Consider the following 19,785-nt stretch of genomic DNA (forward strand, 5'->3'; position numbering starts at 1 on the left):
GCATTCCAGGGGTGGAGCTTCCTGGTAGGCTGTTGTTGGATCTGAGCTTGGTCTCTGATAGAAAGGAAAGCATGCTGAGATAGGAGGGACAGGTGAAGACTGCCTTCTGGTGAGTGAAATTAGAAGGAATAGAGAGGACTCTGGAGGTGATACAGATGTAGGGAACTATAATGAAAGCACAGCGTGAGGATAATGATGACAATAGGAACCATAATGCCCAGGATAAAGCCTGACGGTATCCCTGCAGGCCAGCCCCAGAAGAGGCCCATCCTCCTGGTAGTAACTGACAGTGATATTCCTGGAACCCAGCCTTTCCCAGGCATGAAAGACCATGTTGAGATCCACAGGTACTGATCGCTCCCTGCTGTGAGAAAGGTAGGGCCAGAATTAGGAGAGACGTGGAGTAGATAATGACAAACAGGAGCATGTGACACCTGGGATGGTCTGTTTAGCCCAGGAGAATGCATTCAATCCGAAATGTCCTGTTCTCCTTTGCCATGGCCCTGTGCTTTCAGACAGAGAGACGATGTCAGAGTGAGGTTTTATAGCTCAATAAGAGCAGCAGCAGACTTCAAACAGGATGTCTTCTCCTGGCTTACATGGTGTTCTCATGGCCTCTGCTGATCACTGCTGGTATCAATCTCTCTCCATCTCCTCTCTCTCTCACTTTTTCCACAGACACAGATATGCAAAAATTTGTCCATCCTTCCCCAGGCATCCATTCTAGATGACCCTTCCTGGAAGTGAGTAACAAATTACAGTCTCTGAAGAACAGATTATTTCTTGTTCCCTATGTTTTCTTCCTGTCTCACACCTGGCCTAGAAATCCTGGGGCTTCTCAATCCTAACACTCAGCAGAAATTTCTGTGAGGGAATGGGTGTAATAGAGCCCAGAAAATGAAAAGGCATTGGGAGTGGAAACAGCGACACAGCCCGTATCATTAGCCGGGATGTTTTCCATTCATCGCATGAGCTACAGAGAATGGCCACTCCTGTGAATGCTCACCTCAGGCCAAGAGCAGTGCAGAGCCAACATCTTAACAAAAAAGTGCCCTTTCAGGATGAAACCAAGAAACCCTCTTACCTCTCTTAGACATGCCCTGCTAAGAACAGTGCCTTTCATACCCATCCTGTGGTACAACCTCACCAGTCAACAGCTGCAAGTAATCCTGTGTAAGGCATGGTATAAACCATACAGTCACCATAAAACCCCTGCACATGACAGTGGCCCTCATCCTCAGCTCTTACCTAGTGGAACAGCAGGTAACCACTGCAGACTGTGGTAACACCAGGAACACCACTGTGGGATCCTCCTCCTCTGCAGCTATTGATATTATCCTCAGCTGTGATGGAGTCCCCATCACCTCTGGGTGCTTTGATCTCCACTGAATTTCCAGACACTACTATGGTAGAAAGGGCCCACCATGCTCAATGCTATGTTCCTCATCTTCTACTCTTTCCTCTCTTTCCCTTGTATTCTCTTCTTTTGAGTGTATAACTCCCCAGAGCCACCCTGGGCAATATGGGACTGATAGATGGATCTCCTTTGGTATCTTCACCATGGGAGATGGACGCAGATTTTTGGCAGCTCGTGTGCAAAGTCCCTGTGGAAGAAAACTCATTTCCCTCTTCAGTCACTAATGTTACCCGCATCCCAGTCTCCATGTGATCCTTTTCTTGGTGGTCTCAAGTTGCTAGGAATGAAGGGCAGCTCTGGACTGCAGATGATAAGGTGAAGACTCATGGCAGTCTTTCATCACCTGGAAAGCATTCATGGGGAGGAATTACGACTAGAAAACCATGCATCATCTCCATTGCTCCTCCCAACTCACAGATTTCCACATGGAGCTTAGGGAAGGAAGTTCTTACTCCAGCAGTGTAACAGCATCATTGCTATCTCCAAAAAGGGGGCTGCTATGAGAAGGTCCACACAGCAGGGTCTTTGGACAAGTGTCAGAGAACAAAGAAGCAATGTGGATGGGACTGCAAAGCTCAGGGGAGTTTCAGACCACCTGCTTAAAGCCCTCAGAGCACAGCAGAGCACACAAATTGTCACAACGCAGCACGTGTCCCCTGCACAGCCCATGCAAAAACTGGGTTGTCCAGGAGTGCACATGGAGAGGAGTTCCCGGTCAGGGTCCCTTTCATCACTTTTCATTCCTCCCAAGCCACAGACATCGGTCTCTTCTGGAAGAGGATGCTGACCTGCAGATCTCTGTGTGCACAGAGGAAGCAGCGCTGCCAGGGGAGAGCTGGGGGCCCCTTCCCCAGAGCTCCGCCTCCAACAGACACAGCCCCTCCCTCACTGGGGCTGTTGCACGGCCAAGGAAGCTCCCTGCACCAGGGTGTCCCGCACAGCACATAGGTACAAGGCGCTGTCAGACAGCTGGACTTCTGCCAGCTGCAGGAGGCTGTATTTCCCGGTGGTGTTCAGCCCCGTGGTGAAATGGCCGTTTTACTTGGAGCCTGCTGCTGCCTGATCTGTGACCAGCTGGGGGGCTTGGCCTTTCTTCTGCTGGTACCAAATCAAGCCATTAAACTTAGCTGCCTGGTATGTGCAGGTGGTCTGGAATCACAAAATCAGAGAATCACAGAAACACCAAGATTGGAAAAGATCTACAAGATCTACAAGATCCTCCAGTCAAACCATCCGCCTATCACCAGCAGTTCTCACTATACCATATACCATATAACATACCAACACTGGAATTCCCCTGCATTCCTCAGGCTAGGTGCACTTGCAGTCAGATCTCCTGCACTTCAGCCAAGCCTCAACATTGCAGAAGGGCTGCTGCTGGGAGGTCTCTAGTGAGGTTGCATTTGGGGGATGATGCAGGGCTAAATTTGGACAGTGCGGTAGGTAGGGGTGTTCCAGTCACAGCACTCTTCAGCACAGTGTCTTGCTTGGCCCAGTTGTACCCAAGAGGGCAGAATTCACAAGGTCCCTTCTCCCACGTCCTTTTCTGATCGTGTCCGAGTGGGGCTTGGCTGAGATGGATTTTCCATGAGAAAGAGACAGCAGCCTTGTTGCATCTGGCCAGCCTTTTCAAATCACACCTGCATAAAGCGAAGACAATCTTTTACCCCTTTCTTCATTTTTGTGCGGCCATAACCATCTTCCCTTGGATTAAAGGCTGAGATTCCTGGGGTTGTTTATCTTCACAAATATTGAAAGGGAAGGTGTCATGAGGGTGGGACCAAGATCTTAGTAGTGCCCAGTGTGTGAACAGGCACCAACTTGTACACAGGAATCTCCATCTGAACATGGCAAAGAACTTCTTTACCTTGAGTGTGAAAGAACAGAGCACTGGAACAGCCTGCCCAGAGAGAATTTGGAATCTCCTTCTCAGCAGATACTGAAAACCCACCTGGATGCTTTCCTGCTTAGCCTGATCTAGGGAACGTGCTTAAGCATGGCAGTTGGACTGGGTGGTGTCCAGATGTCCCTTTCAATTGCTACAGCTAAGTGATCCTTGATTCTACTAGCAACCCAAAATGGCTCACTGGAGTGCTCCTGGGAGTTTCATGGACTCCGCATACATCCCTGTGCTCTGCTCACTGTCTCTGCCTCCACCTGATCCTTTTTGTGGTTGTCTCATGAAGCCAAGGAAGAAAGGCAATCTTTGTTTGCTGGGGATAATGTGAGGACATGAAGGGGCACTTTCATCCTCTGGAGAGATGGAGAAATTTGGGTTTCGTAGATGGTGCACTCAGTGGAGAAGCAATGGTTTGGATGGTTGCAGTTGAGAGGAAGTGTCTACCCTGGCTTCTCTTACATCACGTCCAGTGTCTACCATTACTCTCTTCCACCTTTTCCTCAAAGCTTTCTTTTACAGTCTGGGCTGACCTGCTTTTGACTTTCTGCCCTCCTCTCTGATGCAGAAACAAAGAAACAGACTGGTGACTGCCAGGCAGTTTTATCGTCTGAGCAGAAAAATGGAAATGGAACAGTCAAGTCTTCTGGGAACTGCAGTTCATTTTTCCCTTCTGAGACAGGTAACAGAACTATCAACAATCCTTGGAATTCAAGGATTAACTCTTTAACTCCCAGTGCACTACTGGATTTTATGATGTGGAGTCCGATTACAAAAATAATAAAACCATGACAGCCCCACTTCACTGAACCAGGCTGACTTCATTTACTTCCTCCAGACTTGATCACCACTCCAGCTGATCCATCGGCCTCAACCATGCAATTCTGCCCTATAAATCTTTGAGCCTTTCATCACAGCACTTCCAAGAATCCTTTATTAGTGAATGGGCACATCATAAATCTGGAAATGAACAGGAAACAAAATGCAGGAAACAAAAACCAGCCCACAAAATGAGAAGGGATAGCTTGCAATCAAGCGTAGCTAGTCAGAAAATTATGGCCTGTATCAATGGTGCCTGTGGACCTGCAGCGATGAAGACCAATATAAAAGGAAGCCCAGTTCCCGTCTCTGCCATCAGCTTCTCTTGCCTTCTCCTTGCTGGGAACCAGGTAAGTGTGAAGCCCTCTCTCCTCCTCTTACCTGAATCAAAATGCTATCAGATAGTGGATCTCCATGCTATGGGAGACCATGCATGAGATAATGTCTGCTCAGAGAGTGCTTGGGACACAGCTTACGTGGCTTTAGATTGATGCACTCAAAGAGAGTCTCTCTGAGGCAACTCACAGTAGGGCCCTGGCATACTGAAGGGATGTGACCTCCTTTCTCAGCCTTCACCTCCATCCTTAGTTTTGCCGTGTCTCCTTTGTGAGAGGCTATCCAGGCTGCCCCTCCCATATTCTCGTTTCCTTCTACATTCTATTCCTCTCTCCTAGGTGTACCTCCATTCCTGAGACATGTCCTGCTACTCCCAGTGTGTGCCATGCCGGCCCTGCGGCCCGACCCCTCTGGCCAGCAGCTGCAATGAGCCCTGTGTCAGGCAGTGCCAGAACTCCACCATCGTCATCGAGCCCTCTCCCGTGGTGGTGACCCTGCCCGGACCCATCCTCAGCTCCTTCCCGCAGAACACCGTCGTGGGCTCCTCCACCTCCGCTGCTGTTGGCAGCATCCTCAGCTCTGAGGGCGTGCCCATCACCTCGGGGGGCTTGGACTTGTCCGGCTTGGGCAGCCGCTACTGTGGCAGAAGGTGCCAGCCCTGCTAAAGCCGCTGGCCGTGGTTCTGGAGAAGTTCTTCCTGAAACCACGAGCACGGTGCTGGAACAAGAATTTGGAATTTGGAATTTTCAAGCTCCTGCTTTCAGATTACCTGACCATCCTCAGCTACCCTAGGAAGTACTGGCGGGAAGAGGCATGCCTGGGCTTCCGGTAAAGCTGGCTCATGCCTTTGCTTCTGTTCCTCTCCCCACCTACCTGCCTCCTTCTCCAGTTTTTCTTTCTTTTTTTCTTTTTTTCCCTTGTGCCCGTCTGTTATGTGAGGTTCCTCAGAACGATCTCATCCAGTGCTGGAAAATAAGGCACGGGTCTTGCACGAACTCACTGTTTGAACTTAAACACGGGGTCAGGCAAATCCTGCACTGTGAAGCCTCTTCTGAGGGTGACCTCGTTTTCCTCTGTAAACATTCATTAAAGATTTGTGCATCTCATTTGAGCGTTTGATGTTACTTTCCACTGTGTATGGCCTCCAGAACTTCCGATAGAGAATGGCTCTGCTCAGGTAGAAGATGAGTGGTTAAGGAGGTCCTTCTCCATTGCCAGAAGAATGGGATGATGTGATTCACCGCAGAGGCGGCTTTCTTGCACACTGTCCCCTGCAGTTGAAGCAGATACCCCTGTCTATGGCAGAACAAGTGGCTATTGGCCTTTGCCTTGCAGAGTTTCTGCCCACAACTACCCTCTAAGTTCCTGAAAAGGGATAACACAACCTGTGTTCTGCCAAGAGGAAAAGCTATGACTGTGTGGGATACTGTGTGGAGTGCAAGACATCCTGCTGGCTCTTAGGAACAGCTTTTCTCCTGCTCTCGCACATGTGCCACTATGGAAGCCTGAGAGAATAGGAGAAGTAGAACTGTGTGGAGGTCTCTGGGATGTCCAGCACAGCTCCTGTTTTAAGTTGTGCCGTCCTGCCAAACGCAAACATCGGTGTGTTTGACTCACATTGGCCGCAGTGAATCACCGCTGCGTGCGCAGTGCTCATTTCTGTCGAGAACTCAGGGAGGTGCATCGTGGTCAGGATGGAGTTTGGCGGCCATGCAGGCAGCGCCCCCTGCGGGCCCGGACGGCACTGTGCCCCCGCCCCGCCCAAAGCGGTTCGTGCCCGGCCGCAGCCCCGGTTTCGCTTCCCGTGTGTCCACGGCGCAGTAATACACGGCCGCGTCGCCGAGCCGGGGCCGGGCGAGCCACAGGGAGCTGGAGCGGCGGTCTGCCGACACCCACAGCCGCCCCTCCGGGTCCGGAACCTCTTTGGAGCCCGTGAAGGCAATGACGAGGAATGCGGGTCCTCGGCCAGGGAGCTGGCGGTACCAGTGGATGGAGTTGGCTTGTATACTGGGGTGTGAACAGGTGATGTTGATGCCGGTGCCCTCGCTGGTCTCTGCCGACGGCTCCTGCTGCACCTGAGCTCTGCTCACAGCCACTGCCGACAAGAAAAGAAGCAGCAAACTCACAAAATCCATTTTCTCCCACAGCTTTTTCATGCACCGGAGGTGTGCACGGTGTCGGAATGGAGACGAAAAGCCAGAGGCGAGCACGGTCCCGCCGCCCCGCGGCAGCCCCACGCACCCAGGAGCGCCGCGGCCAGCCCCGCCAGCCCCGCGGCCCGGCACTGCCGCATCCCGCCGCTCCGCGGCCAGCCCCGGCTCTGCTCCGCCCGCGGCACCTCCTCCCCGCCGCCGCCGCCAGCTCCGCCCTGGGGCTGCTGCAAACCACCAGGATCACGTAGTGGCATCTTCATTTATCTGCTCCAAAACACATCGTGGAGGAAGGAGTGAATGGAGTACAGTTGGTCAGTCGTTCCCTGAGTTCCTTCTCTCAGTCCTTCTACATGTTTTTGATGCCTGTTGTTCCTTCAAAGCTACAACCGCAATCTCTCAACTGTCACGATCCCTCAAGGATGTCAGAGAGCTGCATCACAACGACATCACCCGGTCAATCACCCTTGGATGCATCCCAGTCTGTTTCAAGGGCACAAGTATGTCCAGCTGGATTAAGTTCTCCGATAGGTTTTCTTCCTTTATAGGGACTGCTTCTTCACTCCCATGAACTCTGTGAATGAAGCTCAGGGGCCTTGTAGGTCCGTCTAAAAGAATTATCATGAAAGTGGGTGAAAAAGAAGCATTCATTATATTACACATTCACTTCTCCCTGTTTCTGGCATCTCATGGTCCAGTGGACATACAATTTCCTTAGCTTCCTTTTTGCTGCCACAGGTGAGCTTAGGATGCTTTTCTGGCTGTTCTTCGCAGCAAGTTTTCATCTCAGGCTGACCTGTGGTGCTTCTGACTCTATCTCTGCATGGGCAGCAATGTCTCTGGGTTGCTCACACTTAGACTGCCTCTTTCTGAATTCAGAAATCTCCAGAATTCCTCATGTCCAGCCATACTGCTCATCCAGCATTTATTGGGATGGCTAAAGTCACCAGTGTCTGGAAGCAGAATTGTGTGGAAGAGTTGTAAAGGAACGCACGTACACTGATATGCAGACAAACGTTTGGAGTCCTTCTGCAGCACTGGAGTTGCCATTCCTTGCCAAGGAAATCAAACAGCCAGGACTTCAGCAAACTGGAGAATCCGCTATCAAAGGGAGGAGTCTCCTTTAAGTCTCTCTCACAGCACTTTTCTCCTGCCTCCACTCCTAAGGCTTGAGTTCCGCCACTTGTGATGAGCCCTCACAATGGATGTGGTCTCCCCAGTGTCCAGAGGGCTGTGCCTCTTCTGAAGCTGCGAGTCTGTGACTAAAGCAAGAGTGTTTTTCTTCTTCCAGGATATCACTATCTTCCAGCTGCAACCTGAACGCCTCGTTCCATGGCCTGTTTGCCATGGCCAGCCACCACATGCTGTTCCTTTCTTCCTTTGTACTGTTGAGGCTCTAGTCTTAGAGTGGGGACACCCTTGAAGTACAGTTGAGCACCCGAGAAGCACAGACATCCTGAAGGGATCTGGGTGTGCTGGCTTGACATCAGACTCAAGAAGATCCAGCATTGTGCCCTGGCACCCGAGAGGTCCAACTGACGTGTAGAATGCATTACACACTCCATAAACACCTGGTTGAAAAAGGATTATTCTCCCAGTACAGCTAGCCTTGGTGTATTTTAACCTGGAATCTATTTGGCTGTTCTGGGTTCAACAAAGTAAGAAGGGTGTTTGAGGTGCTTTAAAGCATGCAGAGGATGGCAGCAGAGCTGACGGAGGGTCTGGAATGCATATCCTGTGAGGAGAGCGTGAGGACACGTGGGTTGTCCAGCTTGGAGAACACAAGGCTTAGGAACAACCTCATTGCTCTCTACAGCTTCCCGAGGAAGGAAGACAGAGTGGGGAGTGCTGATCTCTACTCCCTGATATCTGATGACAGAATATGTGGAGGAATGGCACAAAACTGGAGATGTTCAGGCCAGATAGTAGTGATACTGTAAATCATTCAATCATGAAACACCCTAAGATTCAAACTGCAGAGTTAGAAAGCAGGAATTCTTTACTTTTGGTGACAGACGCATGGGTGATGAGCTCCGCATGGGAGATGAGCTCCGCGTATCATGCATATTTTGCAAAAAAATCCTCAGCTTATATTCATTACTTCTGTTACACATACACAAATGCTTTCCCATACAGTATAGAGATATTCCATACTCCCCCATAAAATCATTAATATAGGGTTCTGCCTCATAGCACACATTCGGCATTTTTGTGGTGGTGGTCCCACAACCCTCTCGATGAAGTCATTACACCTCCTACCTGTGTTCACTGCATGAACCCCGTATTCAACAATGCTCAGTCAGCTCTTGGCCTCACTCATATAATAATAGCTTACAAAAAATGAGCTGATTCCAAGCAGAATTTCCCTTGCCTCCTGAACACAAGGTGTTCAGCATAACACCATTATCGAGTTGGTACAAGGGCACAGATTCTTCCTGTTGTCTAAACAAACTCCAGGGTATCCATCAAGGAGCATTAGCAAGCTGAACAACATTGCCACAGCTGGCATCACTAGGAAAAAAACAGTTTAATGTGAAGGTGGTCGAACACTGGAACAAAATTTCTAGAGATGTGGATGATGCCCCATGCTTGTCAGTGTTGACAGACATTTTGATAATGCTTTCATTAACATGCTGTTCCTTGTGGTTAGCACTAATGAGGTCATGTAGTTGAACATGACGATACTTGCAAGTGCCTTCCTGCTACTCTCCTCTCCATTAGCTCAGCTAGCAGGAAGGCAGAGCTTAACAGAATCTATTGGTATCCTGATGTGCCCCGATGTGATCAGAACAGGTGTTGTTATGCGGGACACATGTCACACAAACACTCACTTGCTCATGCACACACATGCATGGAATGATGCATACCTCTATACCCACAGGTACTTGCATAAATCCACTTGCACAGGCTCCAGTTATTTCACACTGATGGCCTACTATGCACGCTGCTATCTTTTGCCTTTGCTGGATTCTTCCAGCACGTGAACGGAGTGTTCTGCCCACACTGATGTGTGTTGACCGGAAACACTTGGGTTTTTCTTCCTGCTGCTCATCAGATGCCTTTCATGGGCAAGGGGAGTGACATAAATCAGGATGTGAAAATTAACAACACAGAAAACCAGCCCACAACATTAGCTGAGATGTTTTGCATTCAAGAGGTCCTTGTCACAAAATAACCACTGCTTCTACGGATGCCTCTGGAAATGGGGCAGCTTGGGTCCATTATAAAAGCCAGCCCAGCCCCTTGCTGCCTCATCCACTTCTCTTGCCTTCTTCATCTGGGGAACCAGGTGAGTGTGAAGCCAATTCTTGTTCTCTTTATTCTCCAAATGGAGTTCTGAGCTCAGTGGAACTCTCAGCTGCTATTAGTTCCGTTCCATGCCTGTCTCTGCTTGTCATGAGAGAGGGAAGTGGGGAGAATGTTTGTCATGGAAGAAGGGTGGATCTGTAAATAGGTGGATAATGGGTCACCTATTGGTTTTGGCCCCAGTGGCTTTCATTGGGCTCTGTCAGGATGAGACCAAGAATCCCTTGGACATCCCTGAACTGTTTTCAACTCCCAGCACTCTACGTGCATTGATTCCCTCGTAGCGTGATGCTAGGCTGCTCCTCATGCATCCCCATGTCCTGCTTCCTGCCTGCTCTCCCCAAACAGGTGCACCTCCATTCCTGAGACATGTCCTGCTGTGACCAGTGCCAGCCATGCCGGCCCTGCGGCCCGACTCCTCTGGCCAGCAGCTGCAATGAGCCCTGCGTCAGGCAGTGCCAGAACTCCACCATTGTCATCCAGCCCTCTCCCGTGGTGGTGACCCTGCCCGGACCCATCCTCAGCTCCTTCCCGCAGAACACCGCCGTCGGATCCTCCACCTCCGCTGCTGTTGGCAGCATCCTCAGCTCTGAGGGCGTGCCCATCACCTCGGGGGGCTTGGACCTCTCCTGCATTTCCAACCGCTACTGTGGCAGAAGGTGCAACCCCTGCTAAAGATGTTGGATGCTGATCCAGACGAGGACCCCCAGGAATGCTGAACATGGCGTTCAAGAGAAGAAAAAATGTTGTGTTACTGTTTTTGCCCGGCAAGACAGACATGTACAGGCAAGCCTGGAGTCTCTGACAACAACATGGAGAAAGTCTGCTGATACTCTTTTTCTTCCTATCTAATATCATTACTGTCTTTTCCCTTTAGACATGTCTGTTAGTACCCTCAAAATGCACCCTTAGTGACCTGCTCACCTCCCTAAAACTCTGGGCTGGGAGACAGGGCTCTGTGGCAATGTTGCCATAGGAAAGGGGAACAGATTCTTGTCTGCTCCTGCTGCTCATGGCACACAGGACCTCTGCTTTCAGTGACATCCTTTCTCTGTGCAGACTCATTAAACACTCTCTGCATCTCTTCTTGGTTTTTTTCTGCATTGGTGTTTTTTTGTTTTGTTGTTGTTGTTTTTCCCTCCACCTGCATAGAGATGGCCAAAGGAGAAAGCATTGCCTTTGGTGAGAACAATCTAGGGAGACTCCATCACTCCTCTGGTTGCTGGAGGTCAGTGCACACAGCACACATTCACTTCTTAAGCACTGTCTTGAAAAAGAGGAAGAGATTCCGCGATGTTCCTCCACCACCAATGACCATCAGTCCCTGCCTTGATGTGTTTCTCCTTACACAGATCTCCTGGACCCTTGAGAACATCACGTGAATGGGAATGCTCATGAATGTCATTCTCATGAGGTGATTTCTGTGCCTGGGTAAGGCCCAGGGAAACCACAACTCCCACTAAACTCTTTGGGAAGAGTGTTCCTCTTGGTTTGGGTGGAGCTGTGCTGGGGAAGAAGGCTCAGAGAATGACAGTTCCAAAGGCCATCAGGAACTGGGAAGGCAAATTTGTCTCATGTTTGATGGCATTCTGTCTCCTCCATTTTCCCATGTATTCAACCTCCAGATCCAGGGGGCAAAACCCTGCAGTGCCTGTGGATGGACTGTGGGTAAAGCATCGCTCCGAAGCTGTAGCATCTTCTGCAGAGCTTCTGCCTGGCCCATGTTTTTCCATGTCACCTATGGCTGAATAGATGCACAAGTCAGTACTGCTACCAGCTACAAGCCTACCCTTGTCCAGGATAGGCTCTCGGTGAGAGCAGATATCACCTCCTGCACTGAGACGTGTCAGTGAATGCAGGACCAGATTCTGCACTCAGCAGCATCCGTCTACTTTCCCTCAGCCACATGGGAATGCATCAGCCCAAATACAAAACACTCTTCTCCCAGGTACCCAGGTCCTTTGGCATATCCTGAGCCCTGGGGATGAAATAGCCCTTGTGCTCCATGCAGTACTGCTGCTCTCACTAAGAGATCAGGTTCTTTTCACATCAGGACATTCCGGAGATCTGTGTTGTGGGTGCTTTACTTTTGCACAGACTCCACATGCTGCCAGCACCACAGAGATGGGATGCAGCATGGGGTTGTTCCTATATGTTGCAAGGATGACAGCACCTTTCCTGAGGATAGGTTCTGTGTCAGGCAGTGTTGGACTGTGTGAGATTCAGTCCGGAATACTGCATACAGGCCTGGGGTCCTCAGCATGAGAAGGATGCAGAGCTGCAGGAGTGGCTCCAGAGGAGAACCACGGAGATCATCAAAGGGCTGGAGCACATCGCCTGAGAAGCTGAGGGAGATAGGAATGTTCAGCTTGGAGATGAGAAGGCGCTGGAGAGTCATCATTGCAGCCTTCCTGTACTTAGAAGAGAGCTTCTAAACTGCAGGAAGACTGGGATTGTACATGGTCTGAGACACAACACTGAGAGTGACGGAACGCAGCTGTGGGCTCCTCCACCTTCGCTGCTGTTGGCAGCATCTCAGCTCTGAGGGCGTGCCCATCACCTCGGGGGGCTTGGACTTGTCCGGCTTGGGCAGCCGTCCTGCTAAAGCCGCAGGCCGTGGTCCTGGAGAAATTCTTCCAGAAACCACGAACGGCGCTGAATGGAGAAGGAATTCTTCAATCCTGAGCTTACAGAGCACCCTTTCATGCTTACTACTGTAGGAATTGGCGAGGGGAAAGGGCAATCCTGGGCTTTCTGAAAACATGGCTTATGACCCTCTATTCCTTCACTCAACTCTTTCTCTCCATTTTTTTTTTTTTTTTTTTCATTTTCTTTTTTCCTCCATACTCCCTTGGCAGCGTCTGCTGAAAAAGAAGGCCCCAGGCACTGCATGAACTCAAACATGCAATCAGACGAATCCTGTACTGTGGAGGCCCTGCTCAGAGTGACTTTCTCTTTGTCTTTAAATATGAAGTAAAGACATTGGCATCTCACTTTGAGCTTCCGGTGTTACCTTCCGCCATGTATGGTCTCCAAAGCTGCCCAGGGAGACTTGTTTTGCCCTTGGTGGGTATAAGATGAGTGTCTAGAGTGACCCTCCTCTATTCCCAGAAGAAAGGGAGGTGAAGACACAGTACAGAGGCTTTGTCATTCGGCACTAAATCTTGCAGCAGAAGGAGAGATCCCTGGCTATTGCAGAGGAAGTGACAATCAGCCTTTCACTTGCAGTGTGCATAGTTCCCACAACTATAGCCACATGTCCTGCAAATGGAGATCATAACCGCAGATGTCCTCTCATGAAAAACTGGGAGCTTGTGAGAGGCCATGGGTGAAAGCCATCCAGTCAGCTCGTGGGAATGGAAATCCCTTTTTCACATATGTGCTTCAGTGGGGAAGTAGGAGAGGATAGAGGATGGAACAGAACAGTGTGAATGCCCTTCTGGTGTCAAACACACCACATGCAGTCAGTCCTGCAGTTCCCACAAATACACGGCGTGCTGACGTGCCCACCTCAGGCTCAGCTGTGTCTGATGGACACTGGCCTCAGTCAATGGCTGCTATGGGCGCCGTACCCATTACTACCGAGAACAAGGGAGGTGCGCCCTGGTCAGGATGGAGTTTGGCGGCCATGCAGGCAGCGCCCCCTGCGGGCCCGGACGGCACTGTGCCCCCGCCCCGCCCAAAGCGGTTCGTGCCCGGCCGCAGCCCCGGCTTCGATTCCCGTGCGCCCACGGCGCAGTAATACACGGCCGCGTCGCCGAGCCGGGGCCGGGCGAGCCACAGGGCGCTGGAGCGGCGGTCTACCGACACCCACAGCCGCCCCGCCGGGTTCGGCACCTCCTTGGAGCCTTTAACGGCGTTGACGAGGAATGCGGGTCGTCGGCCCGGGAGCTGGCGGTACCAGTGGATGTAATCATAAGACTGGGTGTTGGGGTGTGAGCAGGTGATGTTGATGCCGGTGCCCTCGCTGGTCTCTGCCGACGGCTCCTGCTGCACCTGGGCTCTGCTCACAGCCACTGCCGAGAAGAAAAGAAGCAGCAAACTCACAAAATCCATTTTTTCCCACTGAAATTTCATGCAGGAGCAGAGGGAGCTGCACGAGTTGGGAAAGAAGCCAATAGCCAAGAGGCAGGCGCGGCTCCGGTCCCCCACAGTACCCCCGCAGTTCGGACCCGCCGGCGGCAGCCCCGCGCACCCAGGAGCACCGCGGCCAGCCCCGCCAGCCCCGCGGCCCGGCACTGCCGCACCCGCCGCGCCGCGCCGCCGTCCGCGCCGCGCTGTCCCCGCCAGCCCCGGCTCTGCTCCGCCCGCGGCACCTCCTCCCCGCCGCCGCCGCCAGCTCCGCCCTGGGGCTGCTCCAAACCACCTCGCTGTCTTTAGGATGTCACGTAGTGGCATCTTCATTTATCTCCGCCGAAACACATCGTGGAGGAAGGAGTGAATGGAGTACAGTTGGTCAGTCGTTCCTTGAGTTCCCTTTCTCAGTCTTTCTACATGTTTTTGATGCCTGTTGTTCTTTCAAAGCTACAACCGCAATCTCTCAACTGTCACGATCCCTGAAGGATGTCAGAGAGCTGCATCACAATGACATCACCCGGTCAATCACCCTTGGATGCATCCCAGTCCATTTCAAGGGCACAAGTATGTCCAGCTGGATTAAGTTCTCTGATAGGTTTTCTTCCTTTATAGGGACTGCTTCTTCACTCCCATGAACTCTGTGAATGAAGCTCAGGGGCCTTGTAGGTCCGTCTAAAAGAATTATCATGAAAGTGGGTGAAAAAGAAGCATTAATTATATTACACATTCACTTCTCCCTGTTTCTGGCATCTCATGGTCCAGTGGACATACAATTTCCTTAGCTTCCTTTTTGCTGCCACAGGTGAGCTTAGGATGCTTTTCTGGCTGTTCTTCGCAGCAAGTTTTCATCTCAGGCTGACCTGTGGTGCTTCTGACTCTATCTCTGCATGGGCAGCAATGTCTCTGGGTTGCTCACACTTAGACTGCCTCTTTCTGAATTCAGAAATCTCCAGAATTCCTGATGTCCAGCCATACTGCTCATCCAGCATTTATTGGGATGGCTAAAGCCACCAGTGTCTGGAAGCAGAATTGTGTGGAAGAGTTGTAAAGGAACGCACGTACACTGATATGCAGACAAACGTTTGGAGTCCTTCTGCAGCACTGGAGTTGCCATTCCTTGCCAAGGAAATCAAACAGCCAGGACTTCAGCAAACTGGAGAATCCGCTATCAAAGGGAGGAGTCTCCTTTAAGTCTCTCTCACAGCACTTTTCTCCTGCCTCCACTCCTAAGGCTTGAGTTCCGCCACTTGTGATGAGCCCTCACAATGGATGTGGTCTCCCCAGTGTCCAGAGGGCTGTGCCTCTTCTGAAGCTGCGAGTCTGTGACTAAAGCAAGAGTGTTTTTCTTCTTCCAGGATATCACTATCTTCCAGCCGCAACCTGACCACCTCGTTCCATGGCCTGTTTGCCATGGCCACCGCATGCTGTTCCTTTCTTCCTTTGTACTGTTGAGGCTCTAGTCTTAGAGTGGGGACACCCTTGAAGTACAGTTGAGCACCCGAGAAGCACAGACATCCTGAAGGGATCTGGGTGTGCTGGCTTGACATCAGACTCAAGAAGATCCAGCATTGTGCCCTGGCACCCGAGAGGTCCAACTGAAGTGTAGAATGCATTACACACTCCATAAACACCTGGTTGAAAAAGGATTATTCTCCCAGTACAGCTAGCCTTGGTGTATTTTAACCTGGAATCTATTTGCCTGTTCTGGGTTCAACAAAGTAAGAAGGGTGTTTGAGGTGCTTTAAAGCATGCAGAGGATGGCAGCAGAGCTGACGGAGGGTCTGGAATGCATATCCTGTGAGGAGAGCGTGAGGACACGTGGGTTGTCCAGCTTGGAGAACACAAGGCTTAGGAACAACCTCATTGCTCTCTACAGCTTCCCGAGGAAGGAAGACAGAGTGGGGGGTGCTGATCTCTACTCCCTGATATCTGATGACAGGATATGTGGAGGAATGGCACAAAACTGGAGATGTTCAGGCCAGATAGTAGTGATACTGTAAATCATTCAATCATGAAACACCCTAAGATTCAAACTGCAGAGTTAGAAAGCAGGAATTCTTTACTTTTGGTGACAGACGCATGGGTGATGAGCTCCGCATGGGAGATGAGCTCCGCGTATCATGCATATTTTGCAAAAAAATCCTCAGCTTATATTCATTACTTCTGTTACACATACACAAATGCTTTCCCATACAGTATAGAGATATTCCATACTTCCCCATAAAATCATTAATGTAGGGTTCTGCCTCATAGCACACATTCGGCATTTTTGTGGTGGTGGTCCCACAACCCTCTCGATGAAGTCATTACACCTCCTACCTGTGTTCACTGCATGAACCCCGTATTCAACAATGCTCAGTCAGCTCTTGGCCTCACTCATATAATAATAGCTTACAAAAAATGAGCTGATTCCAAGCAGAATTTCCCTTGCCTCCTGAACACAAGGTGTTCAGCATAACACCATTATCGAGTTGGTACAAGGGCACAGATTCTTCCTGTTGTCTAAACAAACTCCAGGGTATCCATCAAGGAGCATTAGCAAGCTGAACAACATTGCCACAGCTGGCATCACTAGGAAAAAAACAGTTTAATGTGAAGGTGGTCGAACACTGGAACAAAATTTCTAGAGATGTGGATGATGCCCCATGCTTGTCAGTGTTGACAGACATTTTGATAATGCTTTCATTAACATGCTGTTCCTTGTGGTTAGCACTAATGAGGTCATGTAGTTGAACATGACGATACTTGCAAGTGCCTTCCTGCTACTCTCCTCTCCATTAGCTCAGCTAGCAGGAAGGCAGAGCTTAACAGAATCTATTGGTATCCTGATGTGCCCCGATGTGATCAGAACAGGTGTTGTTATGCGGGACACATGTCACACAAACACTCACTTGCTCATGCACACACATGCATGGAATGATGCATACAGAATCACAGAATCACAGAATGACCTGGGTTGGAGGGGACCTCAAGGATCATGTAGTTCCAACCCCCCTGCCTAGCAGGGCCACCAAACATACACCTTTACTAGATCAGGTTGCCCAGAGCCTCGTCCAACCTGGTCTTGAACACCTCCAAGGACGGGGCATCCACAACATCCCTGGGCAGCCTGTTCCAGGACCTAACCACCCTCCTAGTAAAAAACTTCCCCCTAACATCCAACCTAAATCTTCCTTCTTTTAACTTAAAACCATTTCCCCGTGTCCTGCTATTATCAGCCCTTATGAAGAGTTTACTCCCCTCCTGGGAGTAAGTTCCCTTCAGATATTGAAAGGCTGCAATGAGGTCGCCCCGCAACCTTCTCTTCTCCAGGCTGAACAAACCCAACTCCCTCAGCCTGTCCTCATAGGGGAGGTGCTCCAGCCCCCTGATCGTCTTCGTGGCCCTCCTCTGGACCCTTTCCAAAATCTCCATGTCTTTTTTGTACTGAGGGCTCCACACCTGAACACAGTACTCCAGATGGGGCCTCACAAGAGCAGAGTAGAGAGGGACAATCACCTCCCTATCCCTGCTGACCACCCCTCTCCTGATGGAGCCCAGGATCCCATTTGCTTTCCGGGCTGCCAGAGCGCACTGCTGGCTCATGTTAAGTTTCTCATCTATCAGGACCCCTAGGTCTTTCTCTGCCGAGCATACCTCTATACCCACAGGTACTTGCATAAATCCACTTGCACAGGCTCCAGTTATTTCACACTGATGGCCTACTATGCACGCTGTTATCTTTTGCTTTTGCTGGATTCTTCCAGCACGTGAACGGAGTGTTCTGCCCACACTGATGTGTGTTGACCGGAAACACTTGGGTTTTTCTTTCCTGCCACTCATCAGATGCCTTTCATGGGCAAGGGGAGTGACATAAATCAGGATGTGAAAATTAACAACACAGGAAACCAGCCCACAACATTAGCTGAGATGTTTTGCATTCAAGTAGTTCTTGTCACAAAATAACCACTGCTTCTACGGATGCCTCTGGAAATGGGGCAGCTTGGGTCCATTATAAAAGCCAGCCCAGCCCCTTGCTGCCTCATCCACTTCTCTTGCCTTCTTCATCTGGGGAACCAGGTGAGTGTGAAGCCAATTCTTGTTCTCTTTATTCTCCAAATGGAGTTCTGAGCTCAGTGGAACTCTCAGCTGCTATTAGTTCCGTTCCATGCCTGTCTCTGCTTGTCATGAGAGAGGGAAGTGGGGAGAATGTTTGTCATGGAAGAAGGGTGGATCTGTAAATAGGTGGATAATGGGTCACCTATTGGTTTTGGCCCCAGTGGCTTTCATTGGGCTCTGTCAGGATGAGACCAAGAATCCCTTGGACATCCCTGAACTGTTTTCAACTGCCAGCACTCTATGTGCATTGATTCCCTCGTAGCGTGATGCTAGGCTGCTCCTCATGCATCCCCACGTCCTGCTTCCTTCCTGCTCTCCCCAAACAGGTGCACCTCCATTCCTGAGACATGTCCTGCTGTGACCAGTGCCAGCCATGCCGGCCCTGCGGCCCGACTCCTCTGGCCAGCAGCTGCAATGAGCCCTGTGTCAGGCAGTGCCAGAACTCCACCATTGTCATCCAGCCCTCTCCCGTGGTGGTGACCCTGCCCGGACCCATCCTCAGCTCCTTCCCGCAGAACACCGCCGTCGGATCCTCCACCTCCGCTGCTGTTGGCAGCATCCTCAGCTCTGAGGGCGTGCCCATCACCTCGGGGGGCTTGGACCTCTCCTGCATTTCCAACCGCTACTGTGGCAGAAGGTGCAACCCCTGCTAAAGATGTTGGATGCTGATCCAGACGAGGACCCCCAGGAATGCTGAACATGGCGTTCAAGAGAAGAAAAAATGTTGTGTTACTGTTTTTGCCCGGCAAGACAGACATGTACAGGCAAGCCTGGAGTCTCTGACAACAACATGGAGAAAGTCTGCTGATACTCTTTTTCTTCCTATCTAATATCATTACTGTCTTTTCCCTTTAGACATGTCTGTTAGTACCCTCAAAATGCACCCTTAGTGACCTGCTCACCTCCCTAAAACTCTGGGCTGGGAGACAGGGCTCTGTGGCAATGTTGCCATAGGAAAGGGGAACAGATTCTTGTCTGTTCCTGCTGCTCATGGCACACAGGACCTCTGCTTTCAGTGACATCCTTTCTCTGTGCAGACTCATTAAACACTCTCTGCATCTCTTCTTGGTTTTTTTCTGCATTGGTGTTTTTTTGTTTTGTTGTTGTTGTTTTTCCCTCCACCTGCATAGAGATGGCCAAAGGAGAAAGCATTGCCTTTGGTGAGAACAAGCTAGGGAGACTCCATCACTCCTCTGGTTGCTGGAGGTCAGTGCACACAGCACACATTCACTTCTTAAGCACTGTCTTGAAAAAGAGGAAGAGATTCCGCGATGTTCCTCCACCACCAATGACCATCAGTCCCTGCCTTGATGTGTTTCTCCTTACACAGATCTCCTGGACCCTTGAGAACATCACGTGAATGGGAATGCTCATGAATGTCATTCTCATGAGGTGATTTCTGTGCCTGGGTAAGGCCCAGGGAAACCACAACTCCCACCAAACTCTTTGGGAAGAGTGTTCCTCTTGGTTTGGGTGGAGCTGTGCTGGGGAAGAAGGCTCAGAGAATGACAGTTCCAAAGGCCATCAGGAACTGGGAAGGCAAATTTGTCTCATGTTTGATGGCATTCTGTCTCCTCCATTTTCCCATGTATTCAACCTCCAGATCCAGGGGGCAAAACCCTGCAGTGCCTGTGGATGGACTGTGGGTAAAGCATCGCTCCGAAGCTGTAGCATCTTCTGCAGAG

General features: G+C 50.6%; 1 protein-coding gene and 4 pseudogenes across 3 annotated transcripts; 3 read left to right on the top strand and 2 right to left on the bottom strand.

Moving 5' to 3' along the window:
• The first annotated feature begins 4,413 nt into the window (after positions 1-4,413).
• Positions 4,414-5,134, top strand: LOC116240304 (feather keratin Cos1-1/Cos1-3/Cos2-1 pseudogene; annotated as a pseudogene).
• A 1,005-nt stretch (positions 5,135-6,139) lies between these two features.
• Positions 6,140-6,762, bottom strand: LOC149914889 (T cell receptor alpha variable 4 pseudogene; annotated as a pseudogene).
• Positions 6,763-9,785: 3,023 nt separating this feature from the next.
• LOC149914890 (feather keratin Cos1-1/Cos1-3/Cos2-1 pseudogene) lies at positions 9,786-11,003 on the top strand (annotated as a pseudogene). Its single transcript, XR_016459972.1, has 2 exons — positions 9,786-9,908; positions 10,274-11,003. The product of XR_016459972.1 is annotated as a feather keratin Cos1-1/Cos1-3/Cos2-1 pseudogene (transcript).
• Positions 11,004-13,468: 2,465 nt separating this feature from the next.
• Positions 13,469-15,414, bottom strand: LOC116243106 (uncharacterized). The gene is made up of 3 exons (XM_090124832.1): positions 15,383-15,414; positions 14,121-14,299; positions 13,469-13,941 (listed from the first exon to the last, which is right to left on the bottom strand). The coding sequence occupies exons 1-3, from the start codon at positions 15,412-15,414 to the stop codon at positions 13,469-13,471; spliced, it is 684 nt and encodes a 227-aa protein (XP_089980958.1).
• A 2,489-nt stretch (positions 15,415-17,903) lies between these two features.
• On the top strand, positions 17,904-19,033 carry LOC149914891 (feather keratin Cos1-1/Cos1-3/Cos2-1 pseudogene; annotated as a pseudogene). Its single transcript, XR_016459954.1, has 2 exons — positions 17,904-18,061; positions 18,427-19,033. The product of XR_016459954.1 is annotated as a feather keratin Cos1-1/Cos1-3/Cos2-1 pseudogene (transcript).
• Positions 19,034-19,785: the final 752 nt, after the last annotated feature.

This window comes from Phasianus colchicus, chromosome 26 (assembly GCF_987193195.1).
Source record: "Phasianus colchicus chromosome 26, bPhaCol1.hap1.1, whole genome shotgun sequence".
NCBI lineage: Eukaryota > Metazoa > Chordata > Aves > Galliformes > Phasianidae > Phasianus > Phasianus colchicus.

Bases quoted from the DNA above. Each gene is read 5' to 3' on its own strand.
- LOC116243106 (XM_090124832.1), bottom strand. From the start codon at position 15,414: ATGGCAAACAGGCCATGGAACGAGGTGGTCAG. The intron at 14,300-15,382 runs GTTGCGGCTGGA...GACATCCTAAAG, and splicing joins CCATGGAACGAGGTGGTCAG to ACAGCGAGGTGGTTTGGAGC. The intron at 13,942-14,120 runs GTGCGCGGGGCT...TCTTCTCGGCAG, and splicing joins GCTGGCCGCGGTGCTCCTGG to TGGCTGTGAGCAGAGCCCAG.